General features: G+C 46.2%; 2 protein-coding genes across 3 annotated transcripts in view; both read right to left on the reverse strand.

Moving 5' to 3' along the window:
- The window catches only part of CRACR2B (calcium release activated channel regulator 2B), a 59931-nt gene extending 59058 nt beyond the window's left edge, over positions 1-873 (reverse strand). The window contains 1 exon segment of the mRNA XM_065839425.2: positions 551-873. Within this exon segment, the coding sequence (XP_065695497.1) occupies positions 551-873 (323 nt within the window).
- Positions 874-1734: 861 nt separating this feature from the next.
- PNPLA2 (patatin like domain 2, triacylglycerol lipase) overlaps positions 1735-21243 on the reverse strand; it is a 31622-nt gene continuing 12113 nt past the window's right edge. Inside the window, exons 2-9 of one of the 2 annotated variants that reach the window (XM_065839110.2) lie at positions 15855-16087; positions 15621-15686; positions 11360-11569; positions 10386-10446; positions 9285-9452; positions 8759-8891; positions 7980-8102; positions 1735-7126 (exon numbers count right to left, since the gene is read on the reverse strand). In XM_065839110.2, the coding sequence (XP_065695182.1) occupies positions 6862-7126; positions 7980-8102; positions 8759-8891; positions 9285-9452; positions 10386-10446; positions 11360-11569; positions 15621-15686; positions 15855-16087 (1259 nt within the window). In that variant the 3' untranslated portion in view covers positions 1735-6861. The remainder of the gene's footprint in view (positions 7127-7979; positions 8103-8758; positions 8892-9284; positions 9453-10385; positions 10447-11359; positions 11570-15620; positions 15687-15854; positions 16088-21243) is intronic. The other variant, XM_071809033.1, reaches the window with a different exon arrangement.

Consider the following 21243-nt stretch of genomic DNA (forward strand, 5'->3'; position numbering starts at 1 on the left):
GAGCAACAGAGGAGGGGAGAAGGCGGAGGGGATGGCAGCTCCCACACCTGCACCAGAGCAGGGCAGCGCTCCTGCCCACAGCCACACCACAGCTACGCCTCAGGAGCAGAGCGTGCTAGAGGACGTGGCTTTGCACAGGAACGTGGATCCTCTATACCCGTCCTTCGCCAGCAAGGGACCACCAACAGCTGAGGACGAGGCAGGTGTGATGCTCTGGAGAGGCAGGACCCCCGCAGCACACAGAATGGCCCGAGCCCTCCGCTCTCCTCTCCCCACAGCCGCAGGGGAGGGACGAAGGAGACGGACGAGGGGCAGCCGCTCCCCAACATCTCGCCTGCTGGGTCCTGCCCGGCTCCCCGCTGCGGGCTCGGGCCCCTGGGGGGTCCTGCACGGCGGCCCGGGCACCAACGGCCGCACAAAATGTCGGGGGGCAGCCGCCCCGGTGAGAAGACCCGTCCCCAGGGGCAACGCGCCCTCAGCCCACCCACTCCGCTGCTACCGGTGCCGCTGCCGGCGCTGCCCGCCCAAGGGAGCCCCTCACACCACTTACCTGATCCGGGAAAGCGGGAGTGGAGCGGCGCGGAGCGGGCACCTGCGGCCGCCCTGCCCGGGAGAGCGGGCGAGCGGAGCCGCCGCTAGCGCTACAGGCGGCCCCGACCCGGAAATGAGCGGGGCCGCAGGCGGGCAAGGGAAAACCGGTCGTTCAGCCGGGCCGAGGGGCACCCGGGGACAGCTCCCAGCGCCTCCGCCTGCCCCTCGAAATGAGCGGCAACCCCCACCCCCAAACATCCCCCACAACACACGAAACCCGCAGGCTGGGACTTGCACACCCAACCCTGCTCGCAGCTGCTCCCCCGGCAGAGCGGGAGCCATTGCCCGGCCCTTGGGCTGATTTATGGAAGAAATACCAATTCAGCGAGTTGGGACGTTTGGGATTTTGCTGTCCACAGAAGTGAAAAAGCTGTTTGCTTTATCAGCTGAATGCTATTACATTAATTACAGCGCTTGCACCTGTCCTGTGATAGCTTGCAACGAAGTACAGTTCACTGCTGTCAAAATACTAGAAAAATTATTTTTTAAAAAAGAACGCAAGCTCCGCAGCACCTAACAGCCACCTGGAGTAACAAACCCCAACCCATGTGGTGGTATTTTCCCTGTCCCCAGCGTCCCCAGCCGCAGAACCAGAGGAGCGATGCACCAAGGCAAGGCCCCAGCTTTCCCAGAGCCTGCGGGCTTCCCTGCGCCCGGCTGGAGGTGATCAGGGCAGCCCGTGTATCGAACTGAAACACAGTACAAGCCAGTATCATCTACTTCACCAGCTGGTAAACAGGCATAAGAGACAAGGCTTGATTTCCCCAAAAACTGAAGAAGTTTTTCCCTGCATTGAGAAAGTTTCAAATTCTGAATAATTTTCTACTAACCCTTTCACAGGTGCCAACCACCTGCAATTCCTACAAGATGTTGTTTAATTCCTTTTCGAAACTAGCTCCAACAAATAAGAGACTAATATCATTTGGGCCCTTTTGGCTTGTGGAAGTAAGAATTGGGCCAAAGTGCACCATTTTTTCACTTCTAGGTCAATGCCCCATTCATGGCATGCTGATGCATGTTTACCCTGAGACAATGTTGAATGGGATGAACAGGATAGGGCCCAGCAAAACAAATCCACATCATACAGTGCATTCAAATAATATTTAATAAACCTTTAAATGGCAAGGCAAGCAGCCAGGTAAATATATTGAGAAAGTTTTTATTAGAAGGTATATTTCTGCCAAAATAAATAGTTACATTTTCTTCAGCAAAACATCAGAAAAAAGAAACAGGAGGAAAAAAGCATCAACAATTTAATACTGAACTTTTAAAGTGACAGTGAACACTACTTGGTGACATTGTTGTGTAAATACATAACTTGTGTATGCTGTTGCTGCTAATTACTGCTTTGACATCAGTAATTGCTGCTGTCTAGTTGCTGCTCTGACATCAGTAATTTCCACAGGACCTCCACATGCATTGTGTGCTTAAGGATCTTCTCAAACTCAGCAACAGCAGTAGAGTCCTAGGACACATTTAGGTCAAAGAGCTGCTTTAGATGGTGTTTTCAAGAGCAAGAGAAAACCTGAACTGAAAGAGGTATTTATTTCAAAGTCTTCTGTTTGGAACTAGAGGATTGACCTCCCTGTGCTGATGTGGATCCACACAATGAGATGGATGCAGTTAAGAGACTGCCCCAGTGGAGCTGCCTGCAGATTGGAGACAGAGAATGTCCCACAGATAGGCAAGGGGCAGGAGGGAGGAACAAGTCCTGCTGCACTCACTGCAGGGACACAGAAGGTATTCAGGCCAGAGCCCACTGTAAAGGCACACAGTATGTTTGGCACAAACAAACTGGCTAACATGGCAGCCAGGTGAGGTGGTCCATTCTCTCATTGACTTAAGGGGAAGATAGAAACAAAGCTTAAAACTGTTGGCAAGGCCCTCTCACTTTGGCAGTGCTCAGCCCCACCACCCACCACATGTGTTTAGCATGTGTTTAGCAGAAATGGACCCCTGAGGGAAACACCTGCACAGAATTTCGGGTATTTCTCCCATAATCACTTCGGTGAAAGTGAAAGCTCTTCTCTCAGAGGAAGGAGTGAATTACTAGATTCATTTTTAAAAATTGACAAAAACTCTAGGGAATATGCAAGAAGTAGTAGGGATACCCCAGGGCTGTCAGACAGCAGATACTCTTTTATTCTCTGGTCTGAGTGTTGCAGGTACACAGCCCCCCAAAAAGTCATGAGAAAACAATTCCTAGGTCCTACAGATAGTGGTCAGAAGTGAAGTATTTTCTCCTATCCCTTGAAAATCAGCTTACAACAGTACTAACAGTAGGGCAGTCAGCAAACTAAACCAAACATACCATACACACATTGTGGCTTACAGAGCATGTAATAGATATGGACTGTTGTACACAACAAAAAACAACTACAGTGTTGTACAGGTTAGGGGCTAGTTAGATGCACAAGAAGTTCACCATTAGCTTTGTTAAAAGCAGCAAGTAGTACCTGTATCACAGGAAGAAGGGAAAAAAAAAAGTGAATTCCCAAATGAGCAGACCCTTCACGTGAAACAGTGAAACAGCAAGGGTCGGGACCCTTGCAAAGTTCAAGTGAATGCTATAAGAACAATTGGACACGGACTGCAAGATCAACTTTTGCTCCAGTAACCTAACCTCTCAACTATGGAGAGCAGACAGGCCCTGAAAACTACCCACTGAGCTGCTCAGCCACACATTTTGCTACAGATTATTACCTTGTTTCTATGATCTTGACAAGCACAGGTTAATCAGCAACTGCTGCCCAGAGAACAACACAAGCCACGAGGTACACCTAGAGCGTAAGCTTGAAGAATTCCAGTTATCTATCACAGTAAACCCCTCCATATCCAGTCCAGAGCCTATCAAGAGATTTCCAGGAACTTCAAAGGAGTAGGGTCTGATCTAGACAAGACAGTATTCCATAATAAAAAAGCTATTCTTCAAAAGCAGCCACAGCCTTTTTTCTGGATCAGTGGGCAAGAAGATCTTCCCTACTTTCTTCATCCTCTCCAATCTGTGATGAATGAGCAGAAAGAATTTCAAGCAAATGCGTGAAACCTCTTAAGGAAGAAGAGGGTAGTCTGAGGTATTTTTGACAGATCTGCAATTTCTTTAGAAGATATTAAATCTATAAAGCCAACGAGCTATCACACAACAGCCATTGCATTACTTGGGGAATAAACACAGGCAAAGAAAGGGTTAATATGGAGTGGTGCTTTCCCAGTATCTGTTCACACCCTGCAAATTAGTATAGGGAAAACAGGAGTTTCCCTCCCTGAAGAGCTAGACCTTTATATTTAAAGCCAGGCTTTGGTTTGTGGTTCCAGTTTGAAGTGCACAAAAGATTATCTTTGAGAGGTTAATGTAATAAACTGAGACAGATGAGGTAAAATACAGAATGAAACTCAGGCCTTTTCCCAGAAACTGTGGTTAGTCTCTTGAAATACATGGACCAGAACCAACAAACCTTCTGGATCAGAGCACTGGAAGACAGTGGCACCAGCCCAGTCAACTCTGATGCAGAGGAAATCTGAGAAGAGAGGAGATCCAGGGGACAAGGATGCCAACCTGCAATTTCTTAGCACACTCTGTTGCCAAGATAGTTTTGTTTCATAGTTTAGTGGTTTACATAATCACTTGGTGGTTTTACCAGTCCAGGAAGAAGGGATAATAAAAATAGTTGTGTCATTTTCTCCACCTGTATATTAACACAAACGAGGCAGAGTCAAAAGGGCAGCAGCTTCTAAGCACAAGATTTTTCTTACCCAGCTTTACCACTCACAATGTTTTGCTTCTGGACGAAATGCCTTCATTACGTGCCACTAAATATCTTCATGTTCTCGCCAATTGCTCTGTGTGCATTAGGGACAAGAGATATGCATTTGACAAACTCAGAAGCTGTGCATGTGCCATTCCCACAAAGAAGGCAGCCCAAAGCAGTAGAAGACAAGAAATGACACATCAAACCACAAAATAAACACCTTTTCGCAGTTCCAGTTTTCATCAAATTAATCCTGCTCCCACTGACAGTAGCTGGTTGCTGGTTCACTTTGATTAGAGTTATATCCATCTAGCAGTAAGTTTTTTCTGCAGGCTTTAGACAATCACAAGATTGACTTGTTTTACAACCCAATATTCCTATTCTTGTTTCAGAACCCTCCAATTTTTTTCTCTTCTTATAGTGACTTCCCTGTTCCCTAACTGCCTTAACTACATGAAGCTTAAGACTAAATCTGACTGTGTAAGTGCAGACCTGCTTCATAAGCTGTGCAGGCCTTTGTGTTACATAGGTATGTCATATCCAGGAAGGGCAGTGGGGTGACACCCTAAGCCAAAAATTCATATTTGCACTGGCATCTCCCAGACAGTTGGTTAGCACCACAGCTGCCCAGTCTATTGCCTCCCAGCTTGCAATAGCCACTACAGAACAGTCCTGATACTTATCACAGTCTCCACCACAAACACTCAAACCCATGCCCAGTGCACAATCATGCTGGTAGGAGAAGGCACCCACCACCTCACCCACGCTGGTTATACAGATGTGAACAAGCAGATTCACTATTTTCTCCAGCTATTAGTAGAACTTCCAGGGTTACTTTCCCTTTCTAAATCAAAGGTGCAAAAGAGAATCTATTATAAACCACTATTCCACATATAGGCTATGTAATCAGCTTCAGATACCCTGTCCTGCTCCCCAGCAAGACAGCGCACATTTGCTTTGGCCAGTTGCATACTATTTGTGCTAGGAAAGGTAGAAGACACCTCATGCAGCTAGACACACTGCAGAAAAAGATACAAGGAGCTGGTTTTGTGTCAGCGTGAGGACGTAAATTTAAGTACATGCAATCCCCACAAGAAGCCATGTCTCTCACCCTGTGAAGAACAGAGAGTTTATGCTTCTGCACAGCAAGTCACAACCAGACCACCACTGAGAAGGTGGTACCTTACAAGGCAGAATGCTGCACTGCTACAGACCCACTAGCTCTGGTCTTTGGAGGGACAAGACAAAAGTAGCCTGTTCCAAGCAGGCTGCTTGTGTACCAATGCTCTGAACTTCACTTCTACTTCTCATGCTCCTGCTATTGCCAGCTGCAGAACTGTACTCGTGAGCCACAATGTGAGACAGGCAAGCTGTGAGGATGGTATAGCTACAAGCCTACAACCTTCTCACTCCAAAGCCTCAATGTCCAAACTATTTGAGTGAAAGAGCCAAGCCTCAGTTTGGCAGGAGATCCCTTCTGAATCACTCACTTGGAATCTTCTTCAGCTGTACTGTCCCTTAAGGAACAAAGCCCTGTCAGAGGCAGTCACTTCCCCAGCACTTGATACAGCACTCCACCACAAGCCACTCAAAAAATAACATGCCCTGCACAATCTCACGTTCCTACAAGCACTTCACATTGCTTCAGCTGCTAAGCTGATCCCAAGATAGTCAGGCTGAACTTTTCCAGGGTAACCCCACACTGATTCCATTCACAGTGATAGGAATGGGTCTGAAATTCAACATTTCCCTAGAAAAAAAAAATCTGTCTAAATTACTTCTTTAAAATAAGCTCAGTGACTTACTTAACACTCACGAGTTCTAGCTGCAGCAGTTCCACAAGGACAAAAATAAAAAAAGGGAGAGACTATGACAACACGAATCAGGGTAAATACATAAGTCTTCTACACTTCTGCAGTCCCAGTGCAGTCTGCAGCAGGGCCAGCTCTGGCTTCCAGTGGGGATGCAGTTAAGGGACAGGGGAAAGGACAATAGCTTCAGCAAAGAAGAAAGTCAAGAGGAGATTTGGAAGCCATGAGAAAAACTGGTTTGGCAAGAGGCTACTTCATCTTTCAGTAGCACAAAGAGCTAGGGGATGTCAGATGATTTAAGAAAAAATAAGACTCATGCTCTAAAAAACAAAGGAAGCTAAAAGCTGTATGAACTTGAGAGCATCATCTACACCCTAATTATTTGGCAGCAAAAAGCCAACAGTAATTCAAAGTGCATTATTTGGGAGAGCCCAGCTGGGTCAGCATCAGCCTGGCCATGGGCAATGGCCAGGCCTCAACACAAGTCTAGAGCAAGGTATCAGCCCATACGTGTCTTTGAACACAGAGATCCCTTGCCTAGCCCCATGGGCCACAAATGGCTACAGTCAATTCCACCAGTCTCTATCCCAGGGAAATCCCCTTTGCAGCATATTCAGGAGCACAGGGCGGCCCGGCACTGAGGGATGAGACCGATCCCACCCTACATCCACTCCCCTTCCCACCCACCCTCATCCCCTCACGCTGCAGGCTCAGAAGAGTGGCAGGCACTCTCTTGCACAGTCTAGAGGTGGAAGCTTTATCTGAAACCCTTCCCGAGGGAAGAGGGAGGCCTGCATGTCCACGTTGATGCAGAGTAAGCCCAGCAGGAGTTGGCGCTGGTACTCCTCCCACTTCATCATGACATCAGATAGGGAACGGTTGCTTCTTATCCACATAGGCAGTGCTTCACCAGAAGCTAATGCAGAAGAAATTGGCAGGCTCTTGGGCTCTCCAAGCTCAAGGTGATAGTAAAGCCTGAAAGGCAAACACATGCAAATAATCAGTACACGGAAAGATTTGAGCAGGTCACCAGACCAGAGCTCCAGAACCACAGAGCTATTTTGTTCAACCACTGACTGCATGATCTTAGCCAGAAGTCTCTGTGTGTGCCCACTTTCCGCCTCACATCTCTTGATTACTCAGAACATGAGCTCTTGTGGTAAGAATCACTCCCTTATACTAGGATCCAAATGACAGCTGGGACCCTCTGCCTACTACTGTAACACACAGTTTCCTATTCTCATCCAAGCAACACAGTCTTGCCTCAGCCTCAAGCCCTGGCCTACTGCAGGGATTCCAGTTCAGAAGCACAAGCGCACACACACAGACCCACAGCACTCCATCTCATTTAGAAATCCTCTGGTGTTTTCTGGTCACTCTAGTGTCTCCTCACCCTAAACCAGGTCTAGATCAAGGCAGAACAGTAATTTGAATACAAATACCTGTTGGAAGGAACTTTTAGAGGACACTGGGCCAGCAAATGCCACACAGACAAGCATCTCTGTCTTATACAGGGAGCATGGAATAAGGTGGCATGTTGTTTTAGTTAGATCTACATCTTCTGCCCTATTGCTACAGGAACAGCTTCATTACAGGGTCTGCCCTGTAATGTGAAGAGGGAAGGAGACCATGTGCTGAGTCTATCCAACAGTTAAAGAATACAAGAAACCATGGACAAGATTTGCATTTTAGGTTGGGCAGTAAATCCTTCTGGTCAATTTGTGCCTTAAGTGCTCTGCTCCAATGGAATAAAGTCTGTAGACATCAAAGGCGAAAGGAGAAATGGAGGGCTCCTCCAGAACAGTGTTGTGGAGGAAAGCAGCCATACCTGGCTGAAAGATGGCTACCAAGTTTCTTCTTGGCTTTCTTCACAAGGTAATTGTAGATTTCAGTCATCTGCTCCCTCATCCATCTAATATCCTCAGGGATATCCGGGAGCCATTCCAGCAACCTGGGAAGAGACAGAAGACAAACATTAGTTGGGCCACACAAAGGACTGGATGGAAAGATGCCAGTTTTGCATTCTATCAATGGTTACTCATTATTTTTAGTGACAAACGCATTAAAAGCCATTTACACCACCATTCACATAATTAAGGGGGAGAAGCTGTGAAGGATGAGAACAGTCCAAGAAATTCTTTATATTTTGTGACTTCACTGTCAATATTTTTCATCCATTTTCATATTTTGAAAGTGTTTTTCCCTAAGCCTTTCTATCAAAAACTATCTCCTTCCAGAAACTTTTCATAGGATATAAGTTTGACCTGTCTTCCCAGCCATTTAAACATAGAGCTGGAAGTGGTCAGGACTACTCTACCCCCAGAAGTCTCTCTCTGAGCTCCAAAATTTACCACCATTTTCTGGGGCAAGTTACAGCACACAGCCATCTTCCTTCAAGCTGGAAGTTTTGGCTGTAGCTAAATGCCACATGCAGACAGGAAAAGTTTGTTTTGGTTTGGCTTTTTTTTTCCACACTCCTGGTGAGTGGCAGGAACTCCTTTCCCAGGAAGGCTGGCACTGCAGAGTGCCAGAGGTTCCTACTCTCTGTCCCTTCATGCTCCACCACACTGGGAAGAAAATGACTGAGGGAACCACCTGAAAGCCTACCTGACAGTGAAGGAAACTGCAGACTCCAGAGGCAGCATATAGGGGACCATCATTGCCGTGGCCACACGTATAGGCAGCATGTTGGTGATATCAGTCAAGAAGCTTCTTCTTTCAGCACAAGCCTCCAGAAGAGCTGAAGACAGAAGAGAATATGACTGAATGCCCCCAGTGGGACTATCCCTTTCCTTGCCATACCCCAGAAGTTACTCAGACTGTAGCACTTCTCTGACCACTCCTGAGAACAGCAGCTTTTAGCTTTGTCAGACTCCCAAAGCACTGAGCAACAAGATCCCCTCCTCTCCTTACCATGCAGAACACTGTCAAATGAATCACCCTCTCCCAATTCAGCCTCCACAGGGCCAGCCACCTCTAAGAGGCTCCAACTCCTTCTAACCATCAGTGGGTGCCACTTAAATCCCTGGGTATGGCCAAGCCCAACCACCAGCAATACCCACATCCCAGTAATCCTCTGAATGGACCAGGCAGTACAGGAAAACTGTATGAGCTCTCTCCCTTTGGATCATACCTTGGTTCAGTTTTGGAGGCAAATGTTCAAAGATGTGTTCTTCAACAACAGCAAGAGCAGTATTGTCATCTAGTTGGTCTTCAGCTTCTGTTTCTTCCTCTTCCTTATCTCCTGCAGGGGCTTCTATGGCAAGGAGAGAACGGGCAGGACTTGGAGGATGAAGGAGACCTGAAAAGAGAAGTCATACCACAAGGATGATATAAACTAGCTAGCTGCCCTTGCCTCACCTTTAGAGTGTTATCCCTCACTTCACCTTAACCCCCCTCAGACAGATAGCATACCCAGCCTCTTTAGTTTACATCTACTGTAATGTTTACCACAACAAGTTAGAAACCTTGCTGCTTGAAGATCATCCTCTCTTTCCCCACCAGAAATTCTAACTTTTCCTCTTTAAGTACCACAGGGTGCTGATTGGCAGTGTTTTATTGCTGTAATCTGCCAGTCACCAGTCTTGCAGGCAATATTTCCCTTCTGCAGCTTAACCCACATCATACACAACCACATGACTGCTCTTCTCCCAGTAAGGTATACATCACAAAGCAAACAAATGTGCTCGATCTGCTGCAAATCGACACTAGGTGGCATTAAACACAAACTCAACCTGCTACAACAGTTGGGAGGCAAGAAAGTCCAGCACTTGCAGGTAGAAGAGAGTGAAAAAGTACTGTGAAACTGCTGAGGGGGATGCTAAGGGCATGCCTGTACCCTGCACTGCTGTGCCACATTAGGTATACCCTAGCTGCACATAAAAAGGAGCAGCGAATCTGCAGGGGTCCAAACAGCACCGATGCCTAACAACTGTGTTTGTATAGCACTGAGCACGTACTAAGTAGTTTCAGCTCCCAGTTGTGCCAAAACTACTGCTCTGATATCAGAGTGCTTAGAGTCCTTCTGCATTTCACTGGAAGTGTGTCCACTCCACCTCTGCTGAAGTGCTAAATTAGACTTGTTAAATGGAAATTCCATATTTTGATATCTGACACACAGATCAGTTATGTCTTCCCAGCTTTTATATGGATCATTGACTATCCACAAAGCCAAGCCACCCAGCCCGGCACATAGAGGCAAATCAGTGCACTGTATAAACACTCAGTGCCTTACCATTCTTCTTCAGGAAGTGCAGTGCATCCCGATAGCCCTGCTTGCACATATCCCGCAGAACCTGTGGGCAGAGGAAGGCAAGGGCAAGTCATTTGGAGATTGTCTGGCTGAGCAGAGCAACCAACCAGCTCACTGCTGGCTTGAGAGGAATTCTTCCAACTCCTGAGCTACTTCAAGGCCAAGTCTTCTCAGGCTTTGAGCAGGAATGGGAGATACAATATAAATACATTGGATATGGGAATCACAAGGCAATTTGGATTAAAAGGGACACCTGGAATCCTACCCTAGAGGCTTAGAGTTGCAGCCACTTCATTTCCCCATCTAGAGCTGGTGCTGCTGTGGGCAACCTTCAGTAAGTCACTCTGACAAGCAGCCCAGAATACATCCTGACAGATGGCAGGAAGAGTCACTGTGTTTGCAGATAAAGCCAGCTAAGACAAGAGAGGGGGCAGAAAAAAATTTGTCCAAGTAATTCAGTGCATGAATGCATGCTTATTATGCCCAAATGCCAAGGCTACCTGAGGCTCCATTTGCTCAGAATTATGCAAAGCTGTTCGCAGTACCACCTGCTCTACTAGCACTTTCTAGGAGACAGTCAATGTCTTCAGGCTGGCATCTCCATCCTGACCTTAAAACACTCAAGAGCACATTGGTTCTGATGGCTGATAATCCTTGTTTACCAGTGAGCCTGACTTCCTGGAAACACTACTCTAGAGAGAGCAACACAGGAATATTTTCCAAGCAACTGCTACCACCTAAACTCCAGATCTCCCAAGAGCAAAAGAAAACCAAGCCACATATACAACCTTGTGCAGATGGCCAAGATTTGCCAAGTCACTGGGTTGATAATGTCAAGGTTAAAAGACAAACAAGAGATACAAAACTAGCAGTTTCTGAAATCTTCTGCTGAAGTGCACAGTATAGCCAGTGCCTATGTACTTGTCCCCAAGTTCTGGTGCTGCCAGAAAACTCACGTGTGGCTCTGGAGGAAACAGGGCCTTTGAGAGGCGGTAGAGGTTGCGAAGGTTGAACTGGATGCTTGTATTGGTGACTCTTAGCTCATGGATGTTTGTGGAACCGTCCCGTGGACAAATATCACTCTCTCCTGAGAATGGAGACACCGTGATCGTGTTCTTCAGCTCATATCGTGGCAAGTTGTCAGAAATCCCTCCATCAACATACCTCTAAAATCAAGAAAAATCAAGCACTCTGTATTCTTAACTGATCAAGCAGCTTTTTTTACTGTGTCACTGTTCATATTTGTGCCAACAACTTAGGAAGAGAATGGAGTACATCCAGCAGCACTGGAGAAGTCAAATCCAGTGATAGCACAGCCACCTTGTCTATAATCTCCTTTTGCTATGTGCCTTTCTTCCTGTGGCCAAGTTGTGCTGGTCACAAGCGTTCAATGAGAAAGCCATATTCACTTGTCTGACTGCTGACATATCTCCTATGGGGTTTGACTGTGGTCCAATTAAATAATATGACACAGCAACAATCACCTGCAGTGCCAATTAGCACTGATATAAGCTGTCACACTGTGACAATGTGTAATTTTTCACTTGCTTTACAATTAATAAGCTCAGACACAAGTTCTCACTGGCAGAAGATTTGTTAACCAAGAGCAAATCAGCTGATTTGTTGCTAGCAGCAATCCCAACACATGCATACAGATTTGGAATCTGCTTGCTGTGGTGTGATAACAGAGTACAAGGGACTTGGGTTTTGCTTCTAACAGGTACCTTCTTATCAGAGAATGTTCTGTATCTATGTACCATAATCACATTTGCATCACCCTTGAAGAAAAGGCAACCCCTAGCAGAATGCACTCAATTCAAAGCGTTCATTGAAATACCAAAATTGCGCAAGGAGCTGAGCGAGACAATCTCTATCACAGGCCTTTGGCAGAACAAGCAACATGCAGAAGATAAAAAGGTTAAGCCAAAAGAGCAGGAAGTTTGGGACCTTTAAGAGCAATAACACAGGCTCTTGCAAACCTCAGTTACAGAAGACTCTTGCTGATTCTTTATCAGGGTTGATCCTGCCATTTGCTGCCCAAAACCCCTCCTTTTGGATGGGTTCAAATGCAAATCTTCATACAGGAACTACATGGCCTCATAAACAGCAGCTGTAACATCTTCCAGCTCTCTGCTGGGTGAGAAGCTGACTTAGTGGAGCTTGAACCCAGGCAGATCATGGAAATGCTGATCAGAAGAGGAGCTGCTCCATTCTGCAACATGCTTTGCCTTGTCTCACAGGCAGACTGACCATCAACATCAATCTTTTGATACACAATACCTAGCAAAACACCATCTGCTTTGCCTGGAGGGTGCTTTGCACTTTTTTCTCTCTTGAAAGACGGCAGACAGGCAGAGACCTCTTCAAGGAGCTTCTTTGAGCCTGGGGAACAATTCATAGGCTCTTGGGCTGAAAGCAATCAAATTCAGCTGTAAGAACCCAGCTCCCATCGAGGGAACAGGGTCAGGGTGAACTGCACAGCAGGTTTCTTAGGGACAAACTAAACCTTCAGGATACCTCTGAATATAGCCTACAGGTTCAGGGGAAATGGCATGGGATTACAGTGCAGAATACAGCAGCACTAAGCATTTTATCCTCATGTCAGGCCTCGTTCACTGAACACAGTATCAAGGCAGACATAGTTAAGAGATTCCTACACCATCTGGGTTTGGGCACTGAAGAAAGTGGAAGGATGGGATAGATTAATCTCAAGGAAAAGTAGACCCTGTTGGAAAGAGGAACACTCAGCTTGCTTACAGGATGCTTTCTAGACAATGAGGTACAAAAAAAAAAAAAAAAAAATTAGTTGAACCCCTGCTCCCTTTTAAATTGGGCATCAGTTTTCCCTAAGCAAAAAGCAACCATATAGCAAACTGTGATTGTGGTCATCTCCCCAAAGCTGTTCTACTGAAAGCCATACTGAGAGCAGCTAGAATTGGGGATGGCTGATTGAGTCCCTCTGCAAGGATGAGACCATGACTGGCTGAGTGGGAAGAGGACAGAGGCAGGCAGGCAGCACCCACTTGGTACAAAGAAGATGGAGATAAGATTTTTGGCCACTTAACTAAGACACTACTAGTTTTGCAGTAAGGATGCAGAAACATACGTTTACCTAAGGGTGGCAGTATGAGTACAGGGATGCCATTAGAAAGAAGGCTGTCAGGCAAAGCCTTCTCACTGCATGAAAATCTTGGAATACATGTGCAGACCCTGCTCCCTGCTCCACCATTTCCCAAGCAACACCAATTACTATTCCTTACTAAAGATCAGTTGTCACTTCTTTGTATTTGCCTGAACCTCCAGCAACCCAAGCCTAATCACTTTCCAATCTCCTGCAAAGCCTCCAAAAGCACAGAGCCAGAGGATGGAGGCCCCAGCTGCCTGCAGACACGAGCAGCTGCAGCTTCTGGGAATGGTTCATGGGCTGGGGTATTTTCTAGGGTGCCCAGTTCTATTCCCTTATCATGTCCTCCCATGCACAGGGCCACTTACGCACATGAGCTGACAATTAGCTTTTTGATACTTGTTAGGGGTTGGTTCATCTCACCCATATGCTACAGTTCACATCTAGAGTGTGTGTTGACAGGTCAGTTATTGACCCTTTCATTTCCTGGTATTTGAGGTCCTTCTCAACCAACTTGATCACCTTCTATGGCAAGGTGACCCACTTAGTGGATGAAGGAAAGGCTGTGGATGTTGTGTGCTTAGACTTCAGTAAAGCCTTTCACACCATTTCCCACAGCATCCTCCTGGAGAAGCTGGCAGCTCACGGACTGGATGGGTGTACTCTTCACTGGGTAAAGAACTGGCTGGATGGCTGGGCCCAAAAAGTTGTGGTGAATGGAGTCAAATCCAGTCGGGATAAGGCCAGGTCCTGCACTTGGGTCACAACAATCCCAGGCAGCACTACAAACTCAGGGAAGAGTGGCTGCAAAGCTGCCTGGCAGAAAAGGATCTGGGGATGGTGGTCAACGACCAGCTGAACATGAGCCAGCAGTGTGCCCAGGTGGTCAAAAAGGCCAACAGCACCCTGGCTTCTATCAAGAATAGTGTGGCCAGCAAGACTAGGGAAGTGATCATCCCCCTGTGCTTGGTGCTTGTGAGGCCCCACCTTGAATGCTGTGTTTAGTTTTGGGACCCTCACAACAAGAAAGATACTGAGGTGCTGGAGCGAGTTCAAAGAACAGAAACAAGGCTGGTGAAGGGTCTGAAGAACAAGTCCTGTAAGGAGCAGCTGAAGGAACTGGGGCTGTTCAGCCTGGAGAAAGGGAGGCTGAAGGGAGACCTTATCACTGTCTACAAGCACCTGAAAGGAGGGTGTAGCATGGAGGGTGTTGGTCTCTTCTCCCAAGTAGCAAGAGACAAGAGGAAACGGCCTCAAGTTGCACCAGGCAAGGTTCAGATTGGATATTAGGAAAAAAATTCTTAATGGAAAGGATTGTCAAGCACTGGAACAGGCTGCCCAGGGAAATGGTTGAGGCACCATCCCTAGAGGTGTTTAAAAGATATATACATGAGGTTTTCAGGGACATGGTTTAGTGCCAGAGTTAGATTATGGTTGGACATTATGATCTCGAGGGTCTCTTCCTACAAAAATGATTCTATGAGTCTATTTACTTGCAACCAAACTGCCTTTTAACATACACATTAATCTATGTAGCACAAAGGGAGTCCAAGCTCAGCTGAGGCCCTTAAGCATGACCACAATATTCAGAGACAGTCCAGCTCTCCACAGCCTTCAAATGTTTTCATGCAAACACAGAAGGGAGAAATTACTCAGACAGCTTTGGACAGGATGTTAAAAAAAGCTCTAGCAGGCAGTAGAAAGTGTCAGGCATGCGGGAGAGGGGCTACACTCACTATTTCTATCCTGAACCCAAGTTCTTTCCACATCTAGAGAGTTGGAGCCTCAGTGACAGAGAGCATTGTACCAAGAAGGCAGGAGAACCATCTGCTAAGTCAGCCAGCACTTGCCCAGATTGCTACTATCATGTTAAATCCTCTAGTCTTTGGGACATTTATATCCCACTGCAGACAGTAGTGGAAAGAAGAGACACCCACTGTTGGAAGCCATTATTTGGGAATTTCTTGTGTCTCTTCAGGCAAATTGCTGCCAGTAGACAGACAATAAGACCGCCAAAATTGAGTACCAGCATTTCTGCCACCTTATTCATTAGTACATGATTTAATGAAGGAGCATCTTAGAGTCTTACTTACCACTCCACGCAAGGTTGGAGGTATCAGCCCACAGTAGACAGGAATAAAGGTGCTGCAGATACAGGCCTGAGGGAAAAAGAGATCCAGAATATAAGCAGCAGATCATAGCCTACTGAACTTCTCAGAACACCACACTGGCATGTGTTGACAGTTGTACTCGAGTACTTGGAGACCAAGGCAAAACAAAACTGCATGCAGATCTTGCCTATCTCTCTGCAGTAATTTTCCATTCACCTGGATCAGCTCCTCCTTGGAATTGAAGTCTGACAGTATCACATTTTCTCCATCAGAGACTCGCGTCAAGGAAATACCCAAACGTCCTGCTGCAACCTCATGCCCATTCTCTGGCACAGTTTTGGACAGGCACATCCGAATGGTCTTCACCAAGTTGAAAGACGGATGGAGTGGGCCCAAGAACCTCTTCCGGGCTTCTTTTGACACTCGAATTATGCTGGCACCAGCCTCACCTGCAATGAGAGAAAGAAAAATGCAGCATTGAAACCCTAGTAAAACCAGCCTTCTTTACAAGATAAGGCACAGAAAAACCTCATTCACAGCTTTACTCAGAGGTTTCTCCCCACTGGCTGATATACAACTCAAGACAAGAAGCTATTGTGAGCAGTGTTATACAGGTCATGGAAGTTTGCTATCTTGGCCTTCATACTACCACAATGTAAAGAGCTACCCTCATCTCACAAATGTTTTATAAAGTAAAAGACCACATGCAACTAGTTAAGGCCTCACACTTTTTCTTAGATCCTGTTTCACTGGTCAATGCAGGGCTCGTAAAAACACAGGCTAACAAAGAACAGATGAAAGATGCTTTAACAGCTTTGAGCTTATGGCTAAATTCACTTCAAAACATCTTCCACTAAAACTCTTCTAGTAAGCATCTTCTTTTTTCTGACATGAAAAAACATCATCTGCCTATAAGCAAAGTACCAGTAAACAGGAATGTCAGTGCTTTCCAGCTAAGTGACCCTAACTCTGCTGTGAATGTCAGCCACATCTCAGGTGAGCAAGTCAGACATTATACTGCATTAGGGAATGAGTGACTTAGTGCCACCTGCAGAGTCTCTGGCATCCCATTCCTTCTGTGTCTGATTCCACAGTGCTGAACTGATGGCAATTGGGACTCATAAAGGCATGCCTGCTTTACCCTTTCACACACTGACCCAGCTGGGTTTGGAGGAGAGGAGAGGAGACATCCCATCTGCACAAAAAGGAAGGCATGTGTTAAGCCCATGATCTCACAGTCACTAGGAGCTGGTTCTGGCAAGAGCACCAGAGCTCTCCAGTGGGAAAGTCGGGAAGGGAGAAAACAAAACAATCAACCCAAGCCAAACCCAGAGCACCCAGTCTGCTGCCCCTTGCACACACTGACTGCTGCTTCCACACACATGTAGTCATGGTGAGATACATGACAACAGTTGCTCCAAGTAGCAGCCAATCACAGCATTCTCATGGGCATCAGGAATATACACGCAAGAAGAATGTGAGGGGAAGAATTAAAGAAACCTGGAGAAAAGAGATGTGGTTTCACAACTTAAGACTTCTCTCCAGTCAAACTGAAGTACAGTTCCTGGAGAAAGATGAAAGACTATCAGTTCAAGCCAACTTGAAATCCCTCTATTTTGCTTTTGCAGCTGGTCTTGCAACTGCAGAAAGGAGGTAGCAGAACTCAAGTTAGACCCAGGTTAATAAATACAATGGAGATAAGAGCAACAACATCCTTGATGTTATGCAGACACATCCCACTCTTTGGCAATACACATGTGCCAGCAACATGTTTTCTATGAACACAGCCTGTGAATGTGGTTCTTTGCTTAGGAAACCCATCAACACCAGTAGCTCAAGCACACATAGAACTGGACCCTTGAAGATAAACCATGACTTTGGGGTCAGGATTTTAGGCAGTGTGAGGTAGCAACTTAGCAGAAAATCCAAGTTCCCCTCTCTGGAGCAATTTTTAGCACTATAATCCCAGTCTTTTGCTCTGTCCTAGTGCAAGGTTTAGCAGCCTAATTCTGATCTTATTTACTCAATTAGCAGTAAGCCATTGAGCCCAGCCTGTTCCAGATAGTAGCCACATGGTTCAACATCCTTCCCAAAATGAAGTCAGCCTCCTAGAAATTACATTTTATCATCACCATGACATTAGCACTCATAGTGCTTCCTAAGATGCCTTTACATCTGACAAGGGGAGGAAACACACACAAAGAAACTGCAACAGAACCAAATCCTGAATGAATCCCAGCCCAGCACCTTCATCGCATGAGCCCAGGAAACTCCACTGAGTACATTGCAGGGAGTTCCCGACTTAGCTGAAAAACCCAGTGGGAAGGCAGGTATTGAGGCGAGGGGAGACACCCTGTGGGCATAGGCCATGCTGGGAGGTGTCACCCTAGAGATGGTGTTTAGAGAATGACACTTTCAGACTTGGCATCTAAATGTGCAGAAAGATTTGATGGCAATGCTGAAAATAACCGCAATTAAATTGAGCTAATGACTGTTTGAACTAAAATGTGAGCTAGAAGTTGCTTAAGAAAAACAAAACAACTAGGTCCCAAACATGCCAGGAAACAGACTGTTTCAGCATTTGAGGAGGGACTTAGGTTGCAGCTGCCTGCTCTATCACTATTTCACAGCCAAGTGGGGTGGGAGGCACAGAGAAGAATAGAGGACAAAAAAATAATAATTATTGCTAAATAGTCATTTTGGTCTTTGAATACTTTCTGTGTGTTTGTTGTTTGTGGCGGGTTTTTGTCTGTGGGGTTTGGGTGTGGGTTTTTTTGAATACACATGTGAATACTAGTCAACATACAGGAGCTTCTGATGTATTTCAATTTAAGGGCAGCTGTGGTTTTTTTTGGACTTGCTGGCTCACTTGCACCAAAGCTAAGTGCAGAATGGCTCTGTGGGAAGAGACAGGCACAGGGTGATCTGAAGAACCACCACTTTCCTGGAAACAAGGCTAGCTAAGAGTTCAGCCAAAGGAGTCACGTTTATGCAGCTAGATCTATGACAGCTGACAAGCCCTCTTGGAAATACATTTGGGAGGAGAGAGAAGAGGTGAAAGTGTTTTAATACTCTAACTACCAGAAGTGCTATTCCAGGAAAACCAGCTCAAATTCTGCTCACAGCATGCCAGAGGGAGCAGCTGAATGAGAGGTGTTCAAGAGAGATGAGTCCTACAGAGGTCACTTACAAGCTGTTAATTATTACTAGGGCTAGTCCCATGCCAATTCCAGTCCTCAGAAAAGTTTCCCATGTTTTTTGATGGATCTGGTGATTCAGAACACAGGGTCATGTGAAAAAGCTAAATTAAGTTCCTCTTCACTTACTGAGATATGTACTGAGGAGCAGAGACAATCTCTAACAGTTGGTATTGCTTTTCGAGAAAACACTTCGTTCTTCTCCCAGCAACCAGTTAATTCAACACTTCCCCCTATACAGATTTACTAAGCCTTTTCTTCTAAAATTATATTAACATGTGGAATACTCCATTTTCATTTGAAAAGCAATATTTCCCTTCTTCCCTGCCCCCATCACTGCCTCAATGGGTGCTGAACCCGAGTACCACAGGGCCATCATCCTTATCTGAATTTCAGTTGTGATGATACAAAGGTGCATCAGATAGTTGTGTCCTGAAACACCCCAACATGTTCCTTGCCAGACAAGGGAGGCCAGCTGCTCCACTTTTGCTGGTTCATCTGTGATCCTTCTGCAGCAGCTACAAGGGGCAAATTACTGTTGTCCATGGCAACCTGAAGGCAGTTGCTAGTTTGCATTTTATTTTTAAGCTATGTCAAGCTAGCTTCACATTAGCTTATCGGCATAGCTTATTGTCACCCCCACCAGTCATGCTCAACTCCAAAATAACCCAGTATCTATGTCTACTGCCTCACATGCCTTAAACTACCCTTCTCTAACCTGAAAAGAAATCAAGCAGCATGTGCTATTTATAACTGTATTCAAATACCTCCAGCCACAGCAGCCTGGTGCTACTTTGACTCTGGAAAAGGAGAAGAGCTGAAGATCAATCACTAAAACCCACGTCTGCCAGGCTGCTGGGAAGACCCTTAACTGCAGCCAAGAGTTCTGAAATGAAACAGAAAGGCTACTTCAAGTCTGTGCAACGCACAAGGATGAGGACCACTGCAAAGTTTAAACACCCCAGAGCAAGAGGGGTGACTAGTGGGAAAGAAGGGCCTCTTTGGACCCATATCTACAGGGTTTTTGCACCAAGAGTACCATGATGCTCACCTGTTATTGTTTGACCACAATTATATCCATCTGTCAAACAAAGGCATGGTTGACCCATAAAGTATTTCAACTGACAAAAAAAAAAGAAGCCTAATACACAAACAAAAATAGCAGAGCAGGCTGAAGAGGGAGAAGGGCATTCTGGACATTCCACCCAGCAGCTCTTGTGACTGTGGCTCACCCGCGACACCCCCCCTCCCTCTGGAAGAGCTCCACGTTGGCACAAAGATCACCCTCTGTGCCAGGGACATTCCTGCTCCCTGGCTAGTGCAGCAGTAAACAGGACGCAAGCTTAAAGGAAAGGCTCTCCAACAGAGACGGAGAACAGAGGATGGCACAGACAGTGGATGGGTGCAGGGACAGCATCTCCTGTCCCTGCTCGTAGGAGGAACAGTCAGAGGTCACACCCCTGACTGCAGATGTCACTTTGCCTGGACTACTGGGGCAGGCAGAGAACTGTGCAGATCCTTGCTAAACCTGCTTCTCACTCCACACCAACAAGAATTCAAATGGACTCCTTCCTACACATCAGCAACACAGGAGGCACTGCTCCTCTCTCCTCAGTCCCATTACCCAGATACAGCTCCAGACTGGCCAGACACACCAACACGAAAAGCTTTGAAAGGAAGCCAGCTAGCAGAAGAAAGTTCAGGTGCTTTTGACATTGCTCCAGCACCCTGAGAGCCCAATGCATATTAGTCTGGGAAGGCACAACCAAGCTATTTTGACTACAAGGTTTTCAGGACAGGAGCCAGCTCCTGTGTCCTGTAACCAGGGACCTCATTTTGGAGCTGCTTAAGTTCTGCTTAGCTATCTGAGTGATGTTTGTGTGTTACTCAGCACAGATGCTCCCTGCAAGAGTCCCCAGCTACAATCTTCACACCATTTTCAACTCAGATGGTTGCTGAGCACTACTGGAGTCCTCATGTTTCCCATTAGTAGATCTTAGTCCAGCTCCGAATTTAGGAATAGCGTAAGTCAGAAGGAATTGACTAGCATGATCTCCCTCAAGGTTAATTTAGTTTGGTTGCCTGTCCCTTGCTATTTCAGCTGTCTGTATCTCATCCATAGAAGAGCTAAAAGCCAGTCTATAATGATGAGCGTGGGTTTCCAGAGAGTTGTCCCACATTCTTGCTGGGCACAAATCCCCAGGCTGCTCTAGCTCAGCACACACAGCTCCTGCACCTGCCTCTTGTCTGAATACCAAGAGTAAGCAACACACATACTTTACCTGTCTCGTCTCTCCCAGGAGATTATACAGTTCTATTATAACACAATCCTGTTACCAGCATAAAAACATAAAGCTGTAAACAGGAGGCACCAAAACAAAAGTTTGCAAGCTGACATCTAGAAAATA

Source organism: Patagioenas fasciata, chromosome 5, assembly GCF_037038585.1.
Source record: "Patagioenas fasciata isolate bPatFas1 chromosome 5, bPatFas1.hap1, whole genome shotgun sequence".
NCBI classification, from domain to species: Eukaryota; Metazoa; Chordata; class Aves; order Columbiformes; family Columbidae; genus Patagioenas; species Patagioenas fasciata.